This window comes from Triplophysa rosa, linkage group LG14 (assembly GCF_024868665.1).
Source record: "Triplophysa rosa linkage group LG14, Trosa_1v2, whole genome shotgun sequence".
Classification (NCBI taxonomy): Eukaryota; Metazoa; Chordata; class Actinopteri; order Cypriniformes; family Nemacheilidae; genus Triplophysa; species Triplophysa rosa.
Window position 1 is genome coordinate 2,161,526 of NC_079903.1, and position 23,424 is coordinate 2,184,949.

Below are 23,424 nucleotides of genomic sequence, written 5' to 3' on the forward strand. Positions count from 1 at the left end.
GAAGTGGAATATTGCTCTTAAGGAGCAGTTATCTGTTTAGGAGGGAGATTGCCTGGGGGAAGAAGCTGCTTCTGTGTCTGGAAGTCCTGGTGTTTGGTGCTCTAAAGCGCCGGCCAGAGGGCAGCAGATCAAAGAGTTTGTGTGCTGGGTGTGTGGAGTCAATGATGATTTTTCTTGCCCTGTTTTTCACTCTGGAATCGTACAGGTCCTGAAGTGTGGGCAGAGGAGCACCAATAATTTTCTCAGCACTACGAACTGTCCGTTGTAGTCTTCGTAGGTCTGATTTGGTGGCCGAGCCATACCAAACAGTAATTGAAGTGCACAGAACAGATTCGATGACCACTGAGTAGAACTGGGTCAGTAGCTCCTGTGGTAGGTTGAACTTCCTCAATTGACGGAGGAAGTATAACCTCTGCTGGGCCTTCTTTACAATGGAGTCTATGTGGGACTCCCACTGGACAATGGAGTCTATGTGGGACTCCTACAATGGAGTCTATGTGGGACTCCTGGTTCAAGTGACCCAGATTCAAATTCTATAGCTCCTCGCGGCCCCCTCATTCGGTTCCCAGAGTTTGAAGTCGGTACGGCCTCGTTATGTAATATATTGCACGTTTTGGGGATGTTGTGGGCCGTTTATTTTTCTGGAATATTTTTTGTGATTTTTTTTCGAGCACTTGCCGTACAGCGAGGGGCATGGGCTTCGAATATGTGATGCAAGAGGGTGTGACGAACTAGCATTCGAAGCCCCAAGGTTTTTGTACAAAAATAAAGCAGAATATTGCTGAAAATGCTGGTCAGAGATTTATTTATTTGTATTTGTGTAACACTTGAGCATTTTGACAGCCTGAAGTGTGCAAAGTACCAATACGGGGCACTTCTAGGATACATATCTGTAGGTTTGTCACAAGAAAATGGGTTTACAGTATGAAAAATTGACCGTTTACAGCATTGTCTACCGTTAGCCTAAATGGCTACTGTTAAATAAGTTACGACTGGGACTTCCGGTGGTTCACAGGAAGTCCCAGTCGTAACTTATTTGACAGTCGGTCGGTAGGCTACTAATGTACAAAACACTTTTCACACAAGAAAAAGCACTAGAAAATGTTCCCTAGGTTCCAGTAAGCCACTCTCTCGGTATGTGAAACAGGGGCCAACAGACTACCAGAATATAAAGTTTGGGGCCCCTCGATCCCACTGAGGCCCAACGGCTGCTGCCGACACTCTTAACCTATCCCATTCATTTTCATGAGCTCACGGTGGACAAATGGGACAGAAAGGTCTGATCGACCTGCAATTCACGTATATGCCTCGTCACAGGCCCTGGGTCGTGTTCTGGAGTTCCGTGCCCCTCGGACCTCGTTGACCTCTCACTTTGCCCAAAAAGACACCAGCAGCCTACATATAGGTTGTGAATGTATGCTCTGGAATACAGGGGTCAAAAGGTCACAGGGTCTTAATACTCGGCACGGTATACCGTGGGGGTCTCCCAAGTAGGGGTATCGAGTTCCGTGGTTCTTGGTCACCTCGAAGTATCTTATTCTTGAAAAAAGATTGAGGCCCAATTTTGTTCAGTTTGCTCATTTAAGAGGGTCTTTCTGGCTACGAAACGATGAAGCCTGCATGAGAGACTTTTTCAAACCGCACTATGAATCTTTTCCAACGGTTCTAGACAGCCACCCTCACGGTATGTTAAACAAGGGCCTACGGACTACTAGAATCTAAAGTTTGGGGTCCCTCGAGCACCCGGGGTCTGAACGGGAGCCGCCGACACTCTTAACTTATCCCATTCATTTTCATAAGCTCTTGACGGACAATTAGGGTTGGGGTACAGAATGGTCTGATCGACCCGCAATTCATGTATATGCCTCGTCACGGGCCCCTGGGTCGTGTTCTAATGTTCCGCGCCCCTCAGACCTCGTTGCCACTCAGTTTTCCCAAAAAGACACCAGCAGCCTACATATAGGTTGCGAATGTACGCTCTAGAATACAGGGGTCAAAAGGTCGCAGGGTCTTAATACTCGGTACGGTATACCGTGGGGGTCTCCCAAGCCGGGATATCGAGTTCCGCGTCCGTAGACGCTTCCGGAGACAGATTTCCACCTGGAAAGCAACTGCCTCATGAGGCCTTCGCAGGCACAAGTCCCCATAGAGATCAATGCGAGGGAGAGAGATGTATGAAAAATAATAAAAAAGTTTAAATTTAATATCCCGACCTAGCCCTCGTCGAGTGCCATCTGACGCAACTTTCTATAAAGTTTCGGGCTCCTGGGGCCTTCGCGGGTGGTAGGGGAGCCTCTGAAACCTGCAACCTATCCTATTATTTTCATAGGTGCCTATTGTACAGAGACCCCCGAACGGCCCCGGGGACTCCAAATGACCCCGATTCAAATTCTGTAGCTGCTCGCCGCCCCCTTGTTTGGTTCCCAAAGTTTGAAGTCGGTACGGCCTCGTTATGTACTATATAGCACGTTTTGGGGACGTTGTGGGCCGTTTATTTTTCTGGAATATTTTTTGTGATTTTTTTTCGATTACTTGCCGTACACAGAGGGGTACGGGCTTCGGATATGTGGTGCGTGAGGGTGTGAAGAACCAGCATTCGAAGCCCCGAGGTTTTTGTACAAGAATAAAGCAGAATTTTGCTGAAAATGTTGTTCAGAGATGAATTTCTGTGAAAAGTGCATTTGTAAGCAAAATAAGCATTTTAATAGCCTGAAGTGTGCAATATACCAATATGGGGTGCTTCTAGGATACATAGCTGTAGGTTTGTCATACAAAAGCTGTTTACAGTCTTAAAAATTGACCGTTTACAGTATTGTACACCTTCACTCATGATCAACAGACTTCGCTACAAGTAGCAACTACAAGACTGCCGGCTATGCGACGTGGTGCAGCGGACTGTCCCTTCCTGCAGCGACTTCCCCTGGGCGTCTTGGCGGTTCCAGAAGTGTTCAAGTTTTTTATCCAAAAGAGCAAATTTCTCCAGCGTGGCATGTACCGCTGTTCCCTTTCTGTCGGTCTCTCGACGTTGTGTCGAGTCGAGGGGGGTCGAGCCCAGGAAGAAGCGGACGTCGAAATGTCAGCCATGCTTTCCCGGGCCGCCGTGAGTGTTGGGTTGCAGTGCCCGCACTGCCTCTCCCGGCGCTCGCGGCTGGCTACATGGCGCTTCGGGTTTGAGCGCGGCTCCAAGCCGCGCCCGCCCCCAGTGCCGTGTTTACCGGAAGTGCATGAGGAACTTAGTAAGACCTGGAACGCCCCTTTCCGGCACGTTTCACGTCAAACAAAGTTCCATCACCCTCTCTTCCCTCGAGGTTGAGACAGCTAGAGGATACATCGATGTCCCCCAGGTGGAGTATGCCGCCATGGTGCACTCGTGCCCATAGGCGGCGGCCACCTGGGGGGGGGCTCGACCTAGACTCCGTTACAAAGCATGTGGGGTCTCGGCATCTCTGGTGTCGAGAGCTTACATTGCGGCGGACCAAGCTGCCTCCTCTCTCCACGCTATGGCTCCTGCCAGGCCAGGGCGTTGAGAGAGCTCCACGAGGGTAAGACCGACCCAGCGCTTATGCAGGAACTCCGCACCGCCACCGACCTCGCTCTACAGGCGACCAAGGTGACCACGCGGGCCCTGGGTCAGACGATGTCCACACTTGTGGTCTATGAGAAACTCCTCTGGCCGATCCTTGCGCAGATGAGTAACGCAGAGAAGGTCCGCTTTCTCGATGCACCCGTCTCACAAGGGGGGGCTGGTTGGTGTTAATGTCGAGCGGCTGCGGCCCCCACCCATCGGGGGGCGCGAGACCCGCACGCGGCCTCCCGGGAGGGTTCTCGGCAGTAAAGAAGCAGTCCTCCGTGCCGCGACTCGGCCGCCTCGGCCGTCGAGACCCGTGCACTGTCTGCTTCCCAGCAGCCCTGGTCCTCTTCGACACCCTCCAGCTCTGGCGCCCCCCACTCAGGCGGCCCCCCCTGGAGGAGACAGCGAAGAGGAGACCATCGCCCCATCAGCAGCCGCGGCGAAGCGGCTGTCATGGGAAGACCTCTGGGGGATCGAGGCTACCATTGGGCCCAACCCCAGCCACATCCCCAGCCCAGAAGCTCTGAGCAGCTCTTTGTCTGTTTCGGAGGTCAGCAGGAGGGCTGTCTCCAAACAGAGGCTGGCGCACTGGATCGTGGATGCCCTCGTTAGGGCATACCGATCTCTTTTCGCCCCTGCCCGTTGGGGGTGAGGCACACCCCTCGTGGGCACTGGCTCAGGGCGCCTCTCTGGCAGACATCTGCAGAGCTGCGGGTTGGGCTATGCCTAACAACTCCGTGAGGTTCTAATACCTACTCGCGGAACCGGTGTCAGCCCGCATCCTGGCAAGGTGTGGGACCGGCAGCCGGTAGGGCGTACGCCTGCGGAAGCCCTTCCCCCTCCGGGGGGAGCAGTGGCGATCCCGCCTCACTTCTTTCCCCTCAGGTAAAGAACAGGCATTCCATCCATCACTAAGCACCCTTCCAGGGGACAGGCTGGGCAGAGCAGCCCTGCCCCCTTAGGCCGGGGAACAGTTGAGTTATCTCCTACATAGCTCTAACCGGACCTAGTGCTCCAGACGTGGTAACCCCCCCTCCGTGGGCTGTTCCGTCTGATGTATCCTCATGAATGGTTCCCACCTTGGCAACCCATGACCTCCCCAGGTGGACTCCCACCTTGCGGTTAACTCCTGCAGTCCGCACTTTCCTCCCATGAGTTCTCCCCTGATGGTGAGACCATGTGGTGTCTCCACTAATTCCTCCCTGCGGTAGGTAGTGGCCTCTGCAGCGTTTTTCCCCCAGGGGGGAATAATGCTTACCCAGTGGCCCGTACGGTGCCGGGCGGCTTCTCGCCATTTAGAGAACTAGGCCTCCGCCTGTGACGGCCGGTGATAGGGGCTTCCCAACTTTGTGTAAAGCTCTGGGTCCCCCTACCTCTCCACTGGAGGGTCATAATTTCGCGTTAGTGTCTTCGTCTGACTCGCCCAAGCCAGTCAACGTCGCTCCGCAGAGATTGTGACACGGCTCAGTGCTGTGGCGTTTTCCATAGGAACCCCATTCTGTCGGTTCGACACAATGTCAAGAGACCGACAGAAAGGGAACGTCTTGGTTACGAATGTAACCTCGGTTCCCTGATGGAGGGAACGAGACGTTGTGTCCCTCATGCCACAACACTGGCCGCCCACCCCAGCGGTCGGGGGAGGATGCTTTAGGCTCCTCAGACCAACAGGTGAATGAATGAGCACACCGGCATCCCTCTCATACCCGGACATCCGGGGAGGAGCCCGGCATGCAAATTTCATTCGCCAATTTTCATAGGCCTTTTCTAAATACTCAGAAGATGATAGGTTCTCAAGACAAACCCCATTCTGTCGGTCTTGATGTCCCTCCATCAAGGAACCGAGGTTACATCCGTAACCAAGACGTTCTCGTGGGTGCAACACACTCATCGAGGAGGGGGACGGACATGATGTCTGCTTCCAGTACGCTGGGGCAGATGTTGTGGATACGTTCTGCCTGCACTGCGGGCGGTTGACGATTCAGACGTTGCGTCACGGGTGGCTGTGTTTCCACGGGACTCAGCCACCACCTCGTCTGCTTCCCGTTCCGTGACGGCAGGAATACGGCCCTGCCGCCCGCTACAGCGAGCAGCGAGGGTGATATGAGGATTTCTGTGAGCGCTAATCCGTCAGCCACTGGCTCACGGATCGTTCGCACCTCGTCTCACTCGTCTGACCATTCCCCATGAGACGGTCCCACCGTCTTGTTCCTCAACCATGTATCGGACACGGTACGTGATGATGAGATGTCTGTTGCAGCATCGGAGGGTGACTTACTGGCATCAGACTATTGCTTGAAGCTCCCTCCCTTGGGGGGGTTGAGCTCAGGAAGAAGCGGACGTCGAAATGTCAGCCATGCTTTCCCGGGCTGCCGACATTGGGTTGCGGTGCACTGCACTGCCTCTCCCAACGCTCGCGGCTGGATACACGGTACATCGGGCTTGAGAGCGGCTCAAAGCCGCACTCGCCCCCAGTGCCGTATTCCCCGGAAGTGCATGAGGAACCTAGTACGACCTGGAACGCTCCCCTTCGGCGCGTACACGTCAACTAGTTCCATCACCCTTTCTTCCCTCGATGGTGGGGCAGCTAGAGGATACGTTGATGACCCCCAGGGGCTCGACCTAGACTCCCGTCCAAAGCACGTAGGCTTTTCGGCATCTGGGGTGATATCCCTCGGGTTGATGCACATGAGACCGCTGCAAAACTGGCTACAGAGTCGAGTTCCCTGGAGAGCGTGGTGCACAGGCAGCAGGCGGATGGTGATTATGCCTCTCTGCCGACGAACCCTAACCCCTGGTCTTCAATGACCTTTCTACGGATGGGGGTCCCTCTCGGGCAGGTCATGAGGCGCGTCGTGGTGATGACAGATGCCTCCCTGCAGGGTTGTGGTGCCGTGTGCAACGGGCACGCAGTGTCGGGGCGATGGACGGGCCCCCGCCTGCGCAGCATATCAACTGCCTAGAGTTGTTGGATGTGCTACTTGCACTTAAGGGGCTACAACCTCTCGTGCAGGCCATGCACGTGCTGGTCCGGTGGACAGCACAACTCCCATAGCGTATATTTACCACCAGGTTGGCGTTTGCTCATGGCAGCTAACACGACTCGCCCGGCGCCTCCTCCTGTGGAGTCCGCAGGTGAGCAGATCCCTGCGAGCCACACTATCCCAGGCGACCTGAACCAGACAGCCGATACGCTCTCTCGTCAGTTGACGCCTCGCGGAGAGTGGCGACTCCACCCCGCGCAGTCCAGCTCATTGGGTACAGTTCGGGCAGGCTCAGGTAGACCTGTTCGCCTCCCTGGACACAACCCATTGCCCGCTAGGGTACTCCCGTCTGAGGCCCCCCTCGGCACGGATGCTCTAGCGCACAGCTAGCCGTAGGACAAGCGGAAGTACGCCTTCCCCCCAGTGAGCCCTATTGCACAGACTCTGTGCAAGGTCAGGGAAGAGGAGCAGCAAGTGTACTAGTTGCGCCATACTGGCCCAACCGGACTTGGTTCTCGGAGCTAATGCTTGATGACAGCTCCCCCCGGCTGATTCCCCTGACGAAGGACCTGCTTTCCCAGGGGAAGGGCACTTTATGGCATCCCAGGCCAGACCTCTGGAACCTCCATGTCTGGCCCCTGGACGAGATGAGGAGATACTGAGTGGCCTACCCCCTGCGGCGGTTAGGACCATCACTCAGGCTAGGGCCCTGGCCACTAGGTGACAATTCGCCTAGTGGTGCCTCTTCTCATTCTGGTGCTCTTCTCGATGAGAAGACCCGCGGAGTTGCTTGATCAAGTGCGTGCGGTCCTTCCAGAGACTCGAGAATAATCTCTCCCCTTCCACACTGAACGTGTATGTAGCCGCTGTTGCCGCTCATCATGACTCAGTTGCTGGTAGGCTCTAGGACAGCACAACCTGATAATTTGGTTCCTAAGGGGCGCGGGAAGGCTACCACCTCGCCCACGCTCCGTACCGTCTTACGATCTTGATGCGGTCCTGGAGCCCCTCGGAGATGCCGCTCTTTCTCACTTCAAGATGAAGACAGCTCTCGGGAGGACGCTCAAGAGGGTAGCGGACCTACAAGCATTCTCCGTGTCCACAGATTGCCGAGAATTCGGGCCCGGTTATTCTCACGCTATCCTGAGACCCCGGCCCGGCTACGTGCCCAAAGTTCCCACCTCTCCCCCGAGACACACACCTCGCCTTCGCGTAAAACCGGTCGGCGAGTCTCGCGGGCATCAGGCAAGACCGGCGACCGGTAGGGTGTACGCCTATGACAGTATCTGACCCTAGGGGGTCAGCGTACTACTAGCCTCCCTTCTTCCCCCACTGGGTGAAGAACAGGCACTCTATCCATCACTAGCAAGCACCTCCTGTGGGCGGGCTGGGCAGAGCAGCCCTGCCCCTTAGGCCGGGTATCACCTGAGTTATTCGCAACATAGCTCTAACCGGACCTAGTGCTACCAGACGTTGCAACCCCCCAGCAGGGCGGTTCCGTCTGATGTATCCTCATGCTGGTTCCCACCTTGGTAACCCATGACCTCCTTAGGTGGACCTCCACCTCGCGGTTAACTCCTTCAGTCCGCACTTTCTTCCCATGAGTTCTCCCCCATCGGTGAGACCATGTTGGTATCTCCACTAGTCTCCTCCCTGTGGTAGGAAGTGGTCTCTGTAGCGCATCCCCCGCTTGAGGAAGTAGCGCTTACCCAGTGGCCTTACGGTTCCGGGCGGCTTCTCGCTGTTAGAGAAACAAGGCCGCCGCCTGTGAGGCCGAAGGTAGGGGCCTTCCCACCTTTCAAGAAAGCTCTGGGACCCCCTACCTACCCACTGGTAGGTTACAATTTCGCGGTAGCGTCACGGCTGACACGCCCAGGCCAGTCACCGTCGCTTCGTTGAGATTGTGACAGGGCACAGTGTTATGGCGTTTTCCATTGGAACCCCATCTGTCGGTTCGACACAACGTGGAGAGCCGACAGAAAGGGAACGTCTCGGTTACGTTTGTAACCTCGGTTCCCTGATGGAGGGAACGAGACGTTGTGTCCTCTTGCCACAACACGTGCTGTCCACTGCAGCAGTCGTGAGAGGTCTCAGGCTCCTCAGAACTAAGGTGAATGAATGAGGAACGCCGTCTCCCTTTTATACCCGGATATCCGGGGGCGGAGTCCGGCATGCAAATTTCATTCGCCAATTTTCATTGGCCTTTTCTAAGAAGTCGGAAGTGATTGGTTCTCAAGGACGAACCCCATCTGTCGGTTCGACACAACGTCTCGTTCCTCCATCAGGGAACCGAGGTTCAGTGGTGTAAAGTATTGGAGTAAATGTACTTAGTTACTGTACTTAAGTATCTTTTTGGCTACTTTGTAGTTGTACTGAGTATTAAAGATATTAGCAACTTTTACTCTCTACTTGACTACATTTTTGAACAAGTATATGTACTCTTTACTCCACTACATTTGTAATGATAATGCAATTACACATTACATTTCCCTGGTACCATCATTCTTTTGCGCAGTTTATTTTTGATACAGAAGAATTAATATTGCCATTTACAGGGCATTGAAGGTACTATATCTTGTGGGTTTTGCTCTTACTTACTAAAACTTGTCAACATGGCTTCTTTATGTGAATAGAGTGCATTATCAATTAGGGTTAGGATAGGGTTATCAATGTCAATCGCTGGCGGTTTATGTGAAATGAGGACATGACAGCAGCTGATGATGAGGCCAAAACCAGCATGTCCAGTTCAAAAAGGCTTTGACTTTTTAATTTGACTTAACATTATTTTATTTATCCGTTATATTGAAGAAACCTTTTGAAAGAGTTTGGTTTATTATGAGCACTTGAGCTTAAATGAGACTTGAGTGTTTGTAATAGACGTAGGTTATGGTGTCGACCATGATTTGTTGCAATTTTAGGTGTTCAGTCTTATTTTGATTATAGGGCTGTCAAAATTAACGCGTTAATAACACGTTAACGCAAATTCCTTTTAACGGCACTAATTTTATTAACGTGCGATTAACGCAGCGCGCATTTTCTGTTTGACCCTTGGCCTTGCCCGTAGTTTGAGAAAGTAAACGATGCAGCAGCAAACAGAAATGGAGAAATAAATAGGTCTTCTGAACGTACAATTCATATATAAAACGATGTCTGATGGTTCTGTCGACAAGACTAAACTGATCTGCATTTATTGTCGATGTGAATTAAGCTATCACCGCAGCACGTCGAGTTTAAAATTTCACTTGATTGATGGCGAAGCATACAACTGACGCAGAGAGCTCTCCTCCTCCTCGCGGCAGACCACACTAGATTGTTTTCAGCAGAGACGGATGGACAACTTCACAAGCAACAGACTCACCACATCGATAGCTAAATGGGTGGCTACAGCATGTAGGCCAGTTAATGTAGTGGAGGACGAGGGTCTACTTGAAATTATTCGCATCGCATCTAACGATTACACATATGAACTACCTTCGAGAGCCACTGTTACAAGCAAGATTCACGACTCTTACGAAGAGGAGAAAGCGAAAGTCGAGGAGGCGATAAGACAGACAAACACGGTTGCGCTCACCAGAGACTACTGGACTTCCCTCAGTAACCATAGCTACCTGGGGGTCACGGCTCATTATTTTGACACACACTGGAAACTACGGTCGTCCGCTTTGACCGTTATGAAGACAGACAAGAGGCACTATGCTAACGTTTGCGCTGAGCACTTTCTGCAGGTACCCAGACAGTGGGATATTGAATTCAAAATTAGCCCACTGACCACCGATAGTGCACGCAACATGATTGCCGCGGCCAGGCAGCTTCCGTTCGAGCATATGCCTTACATTGCACACAGCCTCCACCGAGCTATCACAGTTGCGAAAATGTAAACATGCTTGTGTAAGTAAATAGCTCAGTGCAAAGAAAGAAGTAATGGGAACCTGTGTTTTTCCTGGGTTTTTTTTTTTCATGTGTTTAGTAGACATGTACAAGTTCTTTGAAAAACATCTATGACCTTTGAAACATGTCTAGTCTTCATGCTCCATGTTGAGTATGGTTTCACTAATAATAAACAATATACATCTGCATAAAGCATCAATATTTGTCCATGCCCATGTTGATTAGAGTATTAAAAACTTGAAAAGTATTCATTTAAGGTACATTTATAACGGATAAAAATGTGCGATTAATCACGAGTTAACTCATTACAATCATGCGATTAAATATTTTAATCGATTGACAGCCCTAGATTTAAGAAAATAAATGTGATTGCTCTCCTCATGAATCAACGGTTTCTTGTTTTTCACTGACATGTCTCTTAAGTGTTGAAGACTAGTGCTGCTTTGAGCCTACATTCAGTACGAGTAAAATACTCAAGTACTGTTCAATTCAGATACTCGAAGACTTTTACTGAAGTCATTTTTGAATTGGTGACTTGTAACTTGTAATGGAGTAGTTTTCGCTGCAAGGTATCTGTACTTTTACTCAAGTATGGTTTTCAGGTACTCTTTACACCACTGCCGAGGTTACAAATGTAACCGAGACGTTATGTATAGGTTTCATACATCCAACTCTCTAGATATTGGATTATGTTTTACACAGCAGGGATTCTATACAGTTTTCCCAATCAAGTCAAACTTTATTTATAAAGCATTTTTTAGAAACAACAAGTGTTTGCCAAAGTGGTGTACAAGCATAAGCAATAAAAGACGAACTATTAAAAAGTTAGTAAGTAAGATAAGATAAAAGTAGAATAAATTAAAATGAAATAAAAACAGCAGCTCTCACACAGAGTTAAACGCCAAACCATAAAACTAGGTTTTTAAACTGGACTTGAAAATAGGGCCTTTAGGTTTGGGCCTTTGTAACATGTAAAGGCAGATTATTTCAAAGTTTAGGCCCTGCCACTGCAAACGCACGGTCACCTCTATTCTTTAATCTTACAAGGGGGACAATTAACAATGAAAGGTCGGCGGACATAAGTCCCCTCGACGGAGTGTATGGCTGTATTAATTCTGACAGATATGACGGAGCCATGCCATTTAATGATTTAAAAACTAAAATAAGAATCTTAAAATAAATTCTGAACCTAACAGGAAGCCAATGAATGGGAGTAATATGTTCCCACTTTTCATGTTCCTGTTAGCAAAGCAATGCGTCCATGTGTTGACGCAATGTTGAGAGACCGACTCGAAAGGGAACATCTCAGGTTACTGATGGAACCATTGTTTCCTAAGAGGAGGGAACAAGACATTGCATTGACGGCCACATAAAAAACTCTCAGAGTCATTAGACATTCTCTCATTCAGTCTGAAGATTCTGAGGTACAGTAAGATGGCATTCGGCGCTGCATATACAGTAAAGCGGTTGTGCCCGCCAAATATGTCCACGGTCGAACGCCATTGGCTATTGCAACTGCAAGCGTGATTCAATCAGGTTTCAGGATTTCTCAGAGGAAGGCGTTCCCCCCAGAAGGCTTTGCCACCCCCAAACCCCAATGCGTCATGTCTCGTACATCAGTAACTCGAGACGTTTTCATCCAACGCATTTATCGATGTATGATCCATTGTTTGATGGAATTGGCGGCATACAAATTATTCATAAGTCACAAATGAACACTGTAGTAAGCTGATTTCTGCGAATGGATCTCTTAGATTGATAAATGTGGGGCAATGTAACAAAAACGGCAATGTTTTTTTTTACTTTCATTTTTAAAGCACATAATAACTTCCGTGTTTCAAAGTAACTAACAGTGCATTGAATTTATACATTTTTCAATCATTTTATGTGCTCCTGGGATCAAACCCATGACTTTTGCAGTACAAGCTACAGGAACACGACGGAAACAGGTTTTATGTCCATCGCATGTCAATTCGCATTCATACCAAACTTTAAAATGTAGCAAATGCTAAAACTTAGTTTAAATTCTAAATTCTTAGTTTAGCTAGTCACCCAGCCTGAGCAGCTAACAAGAATCCTTTCTAAACACAAGTGAAAGTAAAAAGTAAAAGTGAATTTTGCCTGCACATGTGTGTAAAGTATTTTTTACAGTTTCACATTTCAACAGGTGTTGGGTCCCTCTATACTGGTGGCAAACTTCCATACGGTAGGTTATTGACCAAGACGTAAATAGCACTGGTCCAGGATCACTTCCTGCTCCTCTCTCTTCCTATTGCCCACACATATAATTAAAACTTGAAGATGTTTCTTTAATACTTCAATTCCGTTCTAAATGCTCTGTAGTATTTTGTTCTAATATTTGTGTAGTGTTAAAAACGGAAACAGGGATTGCTTCTGGACTAGTGGTGTATAGCAATCTCCTGAGTATGTGCATGTGCAGAAAACCTTTTGTAACATACTGTATACATTAGCTTGTGTGCTGATTGTCAGCTGATGTACTGAAGGTTATGGTGGCTTTGGTGGAGGTGCTGGTCTTCCTGGGGGGAAAGCTGGATCCAAGCCAGGGTATCCTACAGGAACTGGTGCGTTACTGTATAGCAAAACTACTGGACTACTTTATCATATTATTAATTTTGAATGGAAAATGAAATATACACTACCAGTCAAAGTCAAGGGTCTTTTGTTCTACATGTTTAAAAAAATGATTTGGAAGCCTAAGCGTAAATGTTTGAAATTATTTTTGCAGACAATTATAGACAAAATTGTTGTGCTGAGATCATTTTATTTTAAAACTATTTTAAAAAGTTTTGAAATTGATGACTTTTACTGAAAAATAAAGAAAAGGAGTCAATTAGAGCTCATACGAATTTCAATACAGTGAGACCTCAAGAAGCTGCTTAATAAAATGACAAGAGAAGAATTTCTAGACAAAGACTGACTGCAATGCTGATAATTAAATGTAACAGTTTCTTAATAATTTTGGATAGTCTTTATGGGTTCACTGTTGTTCTAAAATGAAGAATGAAAAATAAAATTATGTGTAGTGGACCGAGTGCATATTTTGATGTTTTGATTTACTCTAGAGAAGTTACAATAACACTGCTGGCATCATTACATCTCTGTCAGCAAACACACACATGCACTGTCTATCTACACAAATGCATGAGCTCTGACTGATGTTCACTCTGTGTGTGTAGGTGTGGGGTCTCTAGGGGTCTCTGCTGCACAGGCTAAAGCTGCTAAATATGGTAATAATATTTACTTACTAAACCATGTTGTCAATTTATGAAGCGCTTTGCAAAAGCCACATGCCCTACGCTCAAGCCACAACACAAAAAAATATATAGTGCTTCAGTTATTGTAATGATTTCGCAGGTCAAACCAGGGAATTGAAACCTTGCTAGTGTAGTGTTTATGTATTTCCTCAGGTACTGGAGCTGGTTTAGGTGGGACTGGAGCGTTGCCAGGTGGTCCTGGTAGACTTTATCCTGGTGCAGGAGGTGATAGTTAACACATATGTCCTTAAAGGGGTCATATGGCGGAAGTACGTGTTTTTCTGTGCTTTTGTTGTGTTATAAGTTTGCCCATGCATGTATTAGACACGTAAAATTGCACAAATGAAAGTGTGGGAACAAAAGATGCATTCTATCTAAAAGCGAATGCTCAACCAGACTTGCCTGAAACGCCTCGTGTAACCACACCCCGGCGAATCTATGTAACTTCGTGACATGATTTGACTAAGACCGCCCAAATCTACACATAGATAAGGTGGGCTAAATTGTAAATCTCATTGTATCGCCTGTCAGTGCAGCTTTGGAACCTGATGTTCCGACTATGGTAAGAGGCGTTACATTTCCGTGAAATGCTTGCAGTATTTGACCAATCACTACGCACTGGTGAACTGGCCAATCATAGCACACCTCGCTTTTTAGAGCGATGAGCTTTGTAAAAAATCAGTGCGTTTCAGAGAGGCGGGGCAAAGAGTTGATACAAACATGCACGGTATGTGGAAAATACAACGTTTTTTAAACTTTAAATGGTGTATACACGTTGCGTTACATCTAAAACAAACAATAATATTCGTTTTAGCCGTGCAATATGACTCCTTTAAGACAGGCCTACAGTACATAAATAGTTTCACTAACATTAACTAACACTGATAAAGATTTATAAATGCTGAAAAACTAGATTGCAAATTGTTAGTTCATTTTAGCTAACACATTTACTAATGTTAACAAATACAACCTTATTGTAAAGTGTTACTATTTCTCTCTTTACACACAATGATAGCTGTGATAATTGCAGCTATTGTTTGCATACATAACCTTCCTATTTGCAGGTGTCCTCACACCGGCTCAAGCCAAAGCAGCTAAATATGGTGAGTGAGGATATTAATTGATTCTTATATTACATGGGTCCATCGATGATTGATTGACAGTTGACTGTGACATATGGCATTGGCAAATTTTGATCTCAGTGAAAACATACATTCTAAAAAGCGAAACCAACAGTTGGGTTTGGATTAAAACATCTGTAATAGTGTTGAGGTTTGTCTAGGTGCTGGTCCTGGTGTTCCTGGAATCGGTGGTTTACCAGGCACAGGTGGACTCTTTCCTGGAGCAGGTAAGGATCTACACACATCTGCCAATGGTTTTAATTTATAATCAATTTATTTACCATATTGGAACAATAAAACCAGACTTTTCTGTTTCAATGTCCTGGGGAACTCTCCCCTGCTCAAGCCAAAGCTGCTAAATATGGTGGGCATCTACCCATGCTCAGAATGATTGATATTCAGTCTTGCTGTCGTGAATGAAAGACAAATACTGTAGCATACAACTTCTGACTATGGCTGTGTTGTGCTGCAGGTGCTGGAGCTGGGATTGTGCCTGGTACTGCTGTTGTACCAGGAGCTGGAGGCATCTACCCTGGAGTAGTCTTCCCTGGAACAGGAGGTACTGTCACAAATCTAGACGGCCTGTACTGTCCTTTCTGGCAATACAGTACACTCCACTTGTTTTGTAACAACTTTGCAAAAAAAAGTACATTGCAAATGTTTTCAACCCCTTGACTCGGTAGTTGGTTTAAGCGCCTTAACATCCTCAAATATTTTTGTGTATGATGTAAGAAGCTTTGCACATCTATATTAGATTAATTTCTGCCATTATTCTCCCTAGATCCTCTCAAACTGTGCCTGGGAGAGTAGACAGATATTTTCATGTTTCTACAGAGAAATTCAATTGAGTTAAAGCCTAATCACAGGCCGAGACACTGAAGGACATTGTCCATAAGCCACTCTTGCACTGTTTTAGCTGTGTGCATAGGATAATTGTCCTGTGGGAGAATTAACCCTCTTCCCACTCTGAGGTTCTTAATGCTCTGCACTAGGTTTTCATGATCATTATCTCTGTATTTTGCACAGCTGGACTTTCTTTCTACCCTCCATCTGTGCTGCTTAAAAGCACCCCCACAGAATGATACTGTTACCACCACACATTACGTTTGGGATGATATTGTGCATGTGATGCTTGGTTTCCTCCAGACATGATGCTTAAAACTGAGATTAATCAGATCTGGTGAAGTGTTGCAGTGATGTTGGTACCTCTGTAAGTTTCTCCCATCTCCATGTATGATCATGGAGCTCAACCAGAGTAACAATCAGCTTCTTGGTCACTACTCTAACCATGGCCCTACTCCATTGATTCCCCAGTTAGGACAGGAAGCCAGCTCAAGAAGGAGATCTGGTTGTTCCAAACTTCTTCAATAAAATACAAAGAAGTGTGCACATCCAAGCAACCCATTGGGCTCAGGTGCAATAAAAAAGGGTAAATCACAAAAGAAAGAAATGTGTTGTCCACACACTGATATAATATACTTCAAATTTTATTTGAATAGCGCAACATTTCGACCGTCAGGTCTTCATCAGACACAATAGCATTGTGGCTTACAAATCACCTTTAAATAGGATCAGGTGTTAGCCGTAATTAGGCACAAGAAAAAAACACATTACAGCAGAAAAATTATATATATCTCAATATAAATGACACCCAATGTACACATCAAATTCACACCAAACAACATTAAAAGATCATCAGAAAAACATCATAATCCCCATTATAAAAAAGGCTTAATATCAAACTCATCATTCAAGCCTAATGGTGACAAAGTATTTAGACTGTAAATCCAATGACATTCTCTTTGTAATAATTTTCTCTCATAATCACCACCTCTTAGTGGTTTTGTGACTTTCTCAATACCTATGTATTGCAAAGCTGATCTCCAAACAGACAAAGAGCTGCTCAGAGCTCCTGCGGCTCTGCGTGCGGTCCAAGCAGAGGCGCAATGCGCGTACTGGACGCAACACAGATGGGGTTGGGTCTTCCTCCCCTGTGGGGAGCGCCTGTAAGTTCACCACCTGGTGTCTAAAGGGAGTGGTGGGAACTTTGGGCACGTAGCCGGGCTGGGGTCTCAGGATAGCGTGAGAATCACCGGGCCCGAGTTCTAGGCAATCTGTGGACACGGAGAATGCTTGTAGGTCTGCTACCCTCTTGAGCGCCATCCGGAGAGCCGTCTTCATCGTGAGGTGAGAAAGAGCGGCATCTTCGAGGGGCTCCAGGACCGCATCTAGGTCGCAAGAAGGTACGGAGCCCCTTAGGAACCAAATGATCAGGTTGTGCTGTCCTAGAGACTTACCAGCAACTGGGTCGTGATGAGCGGCAATAGCGGCTACATACACGTTCAGTGTGGAAGGGGAGAGATTACTCTCGAGTCTCTGGAAGGACAGCACGTTCCCGATCGAGCAACTCCACGGGTCTTCTCTTCGAGAAGAGCACCAGGATGAGAAGAGGCACCACTTACAGGCGTATAGACGCCTAGAGGCCAGGGCCCTAGCCTGAGTGTTGGTCTTAACCGCCGCAGGGGGTAGGCCACTCAGGATCTCCTCGTCCCGTCCAGGGGCCAGACATGGAGGTTCCAGAGGTCTGACCTGGGATGCCATAACGTGCCCTTCCCCTGGGAAAGCAGGTCCTTCGTCAGGGGAATTGGCCGGGGGGGCGGTCGTCAAGAGCATCAGCTCCGAGAACCAAGTCCGGTTGGGCCAGTATGGCGCAACTAGTACACTTGATGCTCCTCTTCCCTGACCTTGCACAGAGTCTGTGCAATAAGGCTCACTGGGGGGAAGGCGTACTTCCGCTTGTCCCACGGCCAGCTGTGCGCTAGAGCATGCATGCCGAGGGGGGCCTCAGATAGGAGTACCCTAGCAGGCAATGGGTGGTGTCCAGGGAGGTGAACAGGTCTACCTGAGCCCTACCGAACTGTACCCAATGAGCTGGACTGCACGGGGTGGAGTGGCCACTCTCCGCGACACGTCAACTGATGAGAGAGCGCTTTGGGTGTCTGGTTCAGGTCGCCTGGGATATGTGTAGCTCGCAGGGATCTGCTCACCTGCGGACTCCACAGGAGGAGGCGTCGGGCGAGTCGTGTTAGCTGCCGTGAGCGAACGCCACCCTGGCGGTTGAATATGCTACGGCAGTTGTGCTGTCCGACCGGACCAGCACGTGCTTGTCCTACACGAGAGGTTGTAGCTCCTTCAGTAGCACATCCAACAACTCTAGGCAGTTGATATGCCTGCACAGGCGGGGGCCCGTCCATCGCCCCGACACTGCGTGCCCATTGCACACGGCACCCCAACCCTGCAGGGAGGCGGCTGTCATCAGCACGACATGCCTCGTGACCTGCCCGAGAGGGACCCCCGCGTAGAAAGGTCATTGAAGACCAAGGGGTTAGGGTGCATCGGCAGAGAGGCGTAATCACCATCCGCCTGCTGCCGGTGTGCCACGCTCTCCAGGGAACTCGACTCTGTAGCCAGTGTTGGAGCGGTCTCATGTGCATCAACCTGAGGGGTATCACCACCGCCGAGGATGCCATGTGCCCAAGAGCCTCTGAAATTGTTTCAGCGGAACCGCTGACTGCTTGAAATATTCCAGGCAGTTCAACACTGACTGAGCGCGCTCTGTAGTCAGTCACGCTGTGATGGAGACAGAGTTGAGTTCCATACCAAGAAAGAGGATGCTCCGCACAGGGGAGAGCTTGCTCTTTTCTCGGTTGACCTGTGGTCCCAATCGATCTAGGTGCCGAAGCACTAAGTCGCTGAGTGTATATAACAGATCTCGCGAGTGTGTCAAATGAGCCAGACCGAAAGGGAGGACACTGTAATAATATGCCTGACCCTCGAAAGCGAACCGTAGGAACGGGCGATGATGAGGGAGAATCGAGACATGAAAGTAAGCGTCCTTCAGGTTGATTGCCATGAATCCATCTTGACATCTGATAGATGCCAGGATGCGCTTCTGCATGAGCATCCTGAATGGCAGCTTGTGTACCATGAGGTACCATGTATCCAGGTATCCATGTATCGAGCGTTGGGAGAGGCAGTGCGATGCACTGCAACCCAATGCCGGCGGTGTGGGGAAGCATGGCTGACATTTCGACGTCCACTTCTTCCTGGGCTCGACCCCCCAAGGGAGGGAGCTACGAGGAATCGTCGGAGTCCGATGCCAGTAAGTCGCCCTCCGATGCTGCAACGGACATCTCATCATCACGCACCCTTTCCGAATACGTGGTTGAGGAACAAGACGGTGGGACCGTCTCATGGGGCATGGTCAGACGAGCGAGACGAGGTGCGAACGGTCCACGAGCCAGTGGCTGACGGATTAGTGCTCACAGTAATCCTCATATCACCCTCGCTGCTCACAGTAGCGGGCGGCAGGGCCGTAGTCCTGCCGTCACGGAACGGGAAGCAGACGAGGTGGTGGCTGAGCCCCGTGGGAACACAGCCACCCGTGATGCAACGTCTGAAACGTCAACCGCCCGCAGTGCGGGCAGGACGTATCCACAAGGGCTTCCGCAGCGTACTGGAAGCAGACATTGTGTCCGTCCCCCTCCTCGATGAGTGTGTTGCACCCACGAGAACAGCGGGACATGCTGGAGAAATTTGCTCTTTTAGAGAAAAAACTCGAACAATTCTGGAACCGCCGAGACGCCGAGGGGAAGTCGCCACAGGAAGGGACAGTCCACTGCACCACATCGTAGAACCGGCAGTCTTGTAGTTGCTATCTTGTAGCGAAGTCGGTTGATCATGAGCGAAGGCTCAGAAGAACAAAAGGTGAATGAATGAGGCACGCCGTCTCCCTTTTATACCCGGATATCCGGGGGCGGAGTCCGGCATGCAAATTTCATTCACCAATTTCATTGGCCTTTTCTAAGAAGTCGGAAGCGATTGGTTCTCAGGGACAAACCCCATCTGTCGGCTCGACACAACGTAGAGACCGACAGAAACGGAACCAATTTTGGACCACTGGAAAATATCCGAGATAACTTGGGATCAGTGCGTACGATTTGCCAATGTTTGTTAAGAACATGACAAAACTCAGCACCGAATGCTGAGTACTTTACAATGCAAAAAGAAGTTTGATAACACATCTCAGTGTAATAAAGCTCAACAAACGGGAAGGAAGGAGACGGGAACCAGCGAACATGTAAACATTTTAATCAAAAATAAATAAACAATAAACAGCAGTAAAATAGGCCGGCAACCCCTCACGGACGACTGCCGGCCACACGAACGTAAACAAAACTTAACTATTGTCCGGGCCCGGTCCTCTCTCGCTGTCTACTCCTGTCGCTCGGCCTTTTATGCTTCCGATCTCCTCCGTGGGAGATACGAGGCTGGTGTGGCACCCAGCTGACGCTCATTATCCATCACATCACCGGCCTCGCTTCCTCCTCCCATGGCTCTCGTCACGCCTCCTTCGTCACATACCCCCATCGTCCCTCACAGGCCAGGGGTACCCACAGGACTGTGCCTACTCCCCCCCGGCCCCAACGCCTGGGGGTATCGACCGACGAGACGAGAGAACAGAGATGGAAGCACCAGGGGCGGGAGAGGGGAGAGAGGAAAAAAAATTAGTCCGGATCCCCGACACGCTGTCGCTCGGTCCTCAACCAGCCGAGAGGCTCTTCCTCGTGGTGCCATGCGGTGGTACTGGATGCTCCCTGGCTCCTCCTCCACCCCCTGGTGGCCGGCGATGGCTCCTCCAGATCAGGGCAGCCTGCAGGAAGTCCCCCGCTTCCTGCTCCTCCCCTACCCGGCGGATGGCAGCAGGCTCCGGCCCATGGCAAGCGGGGCTGTTTCCTCCGCTCCCTCCCGGAAGGCAGCCACCCCACCTCAGACCCAGGGGCACGGCAGCGAGGTCCTCGTGTCCTGGCGGCCAGCGGTGGCTCCTCCGACCGAGGGCAGCCGGCAGCAGGTCCCCCCGCTTCCTGCTCCTCCCCTATCCGGCGGACGGTAGCAGGCTCCGGCCCAAGGCAAGCGGGGCTGACCTCTCTGCTCCCTCGCGGACGGCAGCCACCCCACCTCAACCCAGGACACGGTGCGAGGTCTTTGCCCCACCCGGGCACACGCTCCAGCACCACCACCTCGGGCAGCCGCTAGCGGACATCCCTCGTCGCCGAAATCTTCGGCACCGCGATCCCCCTCAGCGGCGAGGACTCTTTGACAGCATGTCCCTCTTTCCTGCCGGGTTTCGGCACCAATGTAATAAAGCTCAACAAACGGGAAGGAAGGAACATTTAAACATTTTAATAAAAAATAAATAAACAATAAAAAGCAGTAAAACAGGCTGGCAGCCCCTCACCGACGACTGCCAGCCACACGAACGTAAACAAAATTTAACTAATGTCCGGGCCCGGTCCCCTCTTGCCGTCTACTCCTGTCGCTCGGCCTTTTATGCTTCCGATCTCCTCCATGGGAGATATGAGACCGGTGTGGCGCCCAGCTGACACTCATTATCAGTAACATCACCGGCCTCGCTTCCTCCTCCCACGGCTCTCATCACGCCTCCTTCGTCACACTCAGATACTAAGCCTGCGAGAGAAAAGTAATAATAAAACACAGCAGTCTGACTCTCCTTTTTGCATTGTAAAGTATTCAGCTGAGTTTCGTCATGTTCTTAACAAACATTGGCACATCGTACGCACTGATCCCAAGTTATCTCGGATATTTCCCAGTGGTCCAAAATTGGTTTTCAAAAGTCAAAATAATCTTCGTAATGTGTTGGTAAAATCAGACTCTCTCCACACTGTACACGTGGGTAATGCCTCGATCCTTACACAAGACTAGAAAACCTGAACAAGAAAGCAGGATCGTGACAGTACGCACCCCCCCACCCCACCAAGGGCATCAATTTATGAAGCGCTTTGCAAAAGCCACATCCCCAATGCTCAAGCAACAACACGAAAAATATATTGTGCTTCGGTTATTGTAATGATTTCGCAGGTCAAACCGGGGGATTGAAACCTTGCTAGTGTAGTGTTTATGTATTTCCTCAGGTACTGGAGCTGGTTTAGGTGGGACTGGAGCATTGCCAGGTGGTCCTGGTGGACTTTATCCTGGTGCAGGAGGTGATAGTTAACACATTTGTCCTTAAGACAGACCTACAGTACATGAATAGTTTTACTAACATTAACTAACATTGATAAAGATTTCTAAATGCTGAAAAACTAGATTGCAAATTGTTAGTTCATTTTAGCTAACACATTTACTAATGTTAACAAATACAACCTTATTGTAAATTGTTACTATTTCTCTCTTTTCACACAATGATCTTCTGGGAGAACTGTTAATTTATGTGATAACTGTGATAATTGCAGCTATTGACTGCTTACAAATCCTTCCTATTTGCAGGTGTCCTCACACTGGCTCAAGCCAAAGCAGCTAAATATGGTGAGTGAGGATATTAATTGATTCTTGTATTACATGGGTCCATAGATGATTGATTGACAGTTGACTGGCACATATGGCATTGTCAAATTTTGATCTCAGTGAAAACATACATTCTAAAAAGGGAAACCAACAGTTGGGTTTGGATTAAAACATCTGTAATAGTGTTGTTGTTTGTCTAGGTGCTGGTCCTGGTTTTCCTGGAATCGGTGGTGTACCAGGCACAGGTGGACTTTTTCCTGGAGCAGGTAAGGATCTACAGACATCTGCCAATGGTTTTAATTTATAATCAATTTATTTACCATATTGGAACAATAAAACCAGACTTTTCTGTTTCAAGGTCCTGGGGCACTCTCCCCTGCTCAAGCCAAAGCTGCTAAATACGGTGGGCATCTACCCATGCTTAGAATAATTGTTATTCAGTCTTTCTGTGGGGAATGAATGACAAATATTGTAATGTACACCTTCTGACTATGACTGTATTGTGTTTCAGGTGCTGGAGCTGGGATTGTGCCTGGTACTGCTGTTGTGCCAGGAGCTGGAGGCATCTACCCTGGAGTAGTCTACCCTGGAACAGGAGGTACTGTCACAAATCTAGACTGCCTGTACTGTCCTTTCTGACAATACAGTACACGCCACTTGTTTTGTAACAACTTTGCAAAAAAAAGTACATCGCATAAGTTTTAAACCCCTTGACTCAGTAGTTGGTTTAAGCACCTTTACATCCTCAAATCTGTTTGGGTATGATGAAAGAAGCTTTACAAATCTATCTTAGATTCATTTCTGCCATTATTCTCCCTAGATCCTCTCAAACTGTGCCTGGTAGAGTAGACAGATATTTTCAGGTTTCTACAGAGATATTCAATTGGGTTGAAGCCTAAGCACAGGCCGAGCCACTGAAGGACATTGACATTGTCCATAAGCCACTCTTGCACTGTTTTAGCTGTGTGCATATGAGAATTGTCCTGTGGGAGGATGAACCTTTAATGCTCTGCACTAGGTTTTCATGATCCTTATCTCTGTATTTTGCACATCTGAGCTTTCTTTCTACCCTCAGTCCGTGCTGCTGGAAAACACCCCCACAGATTTATACTATTAACACACTTTACGTTTGGGATGATATTGTGCATGTGATGCTTGGTTTCCTCCAGACATGATGCTTAAAACTGAGATTAATCAGATCTGGTGAAGTGTTGCAGTGATGT

General features: G+C 48.8%; 1 protein-coding gene across 12 annotated transcripts in view; it reads left to right on the plus strand.

The window, feature by feature from the left end:
- elna (elastin a) overlaps positions 1-23,424 on the plus strand; it is a 169,320-nt gene that overhangs the window by 86,842 nt on the left and 59,054 nt on the right. For all 12 annotated transcript variants that reach the window (XM_057350357.1, XM_057350344.1, XM_057350354.1 and 9 more), the window contains exons 14-25: positions 12,608-12,646; positions 12,945-13,022; positions 13,638-13,688; positions 13,869-13,940; positions 14,780-14,818; positions 14,998-15,063; positions 15,309-15,395; positions 21,829-21,900; positions 22,184-22,222; positions 22,402-22,467; positions 22,560-22,604; positions 22,713-22,799. In XM_057350357.1, coding sequence (XP_057206340.1) covers positions 12,608-12,646; positions 12,945-13,022; positions 13,638-13,688; positions 13,869-13,940; positions 14,780-14,818; positions 14,998-15,063; positions 15,309-15,395; positions 21,829-21,900; positions 22,184-22,222; positions 22,402-22,467; positions 22,560-22,604; positions 22,713-22,799 — 741 coding nt within the window. The remainder of the gene's footprint in view (positions 1-12,607; positions 12,647-12,944; positions 13,023-13,637; positions 13,689-13,868; positions 13,941-14,779; positions 14,819-14,997; positions 15,064-15,308; positions 15,396-21,828; positions 21,901-22,183; positions 22,223-22,401; positions 22,468-22,559; positions 22,605-22,712; positions 22,800-23,424) is intronic.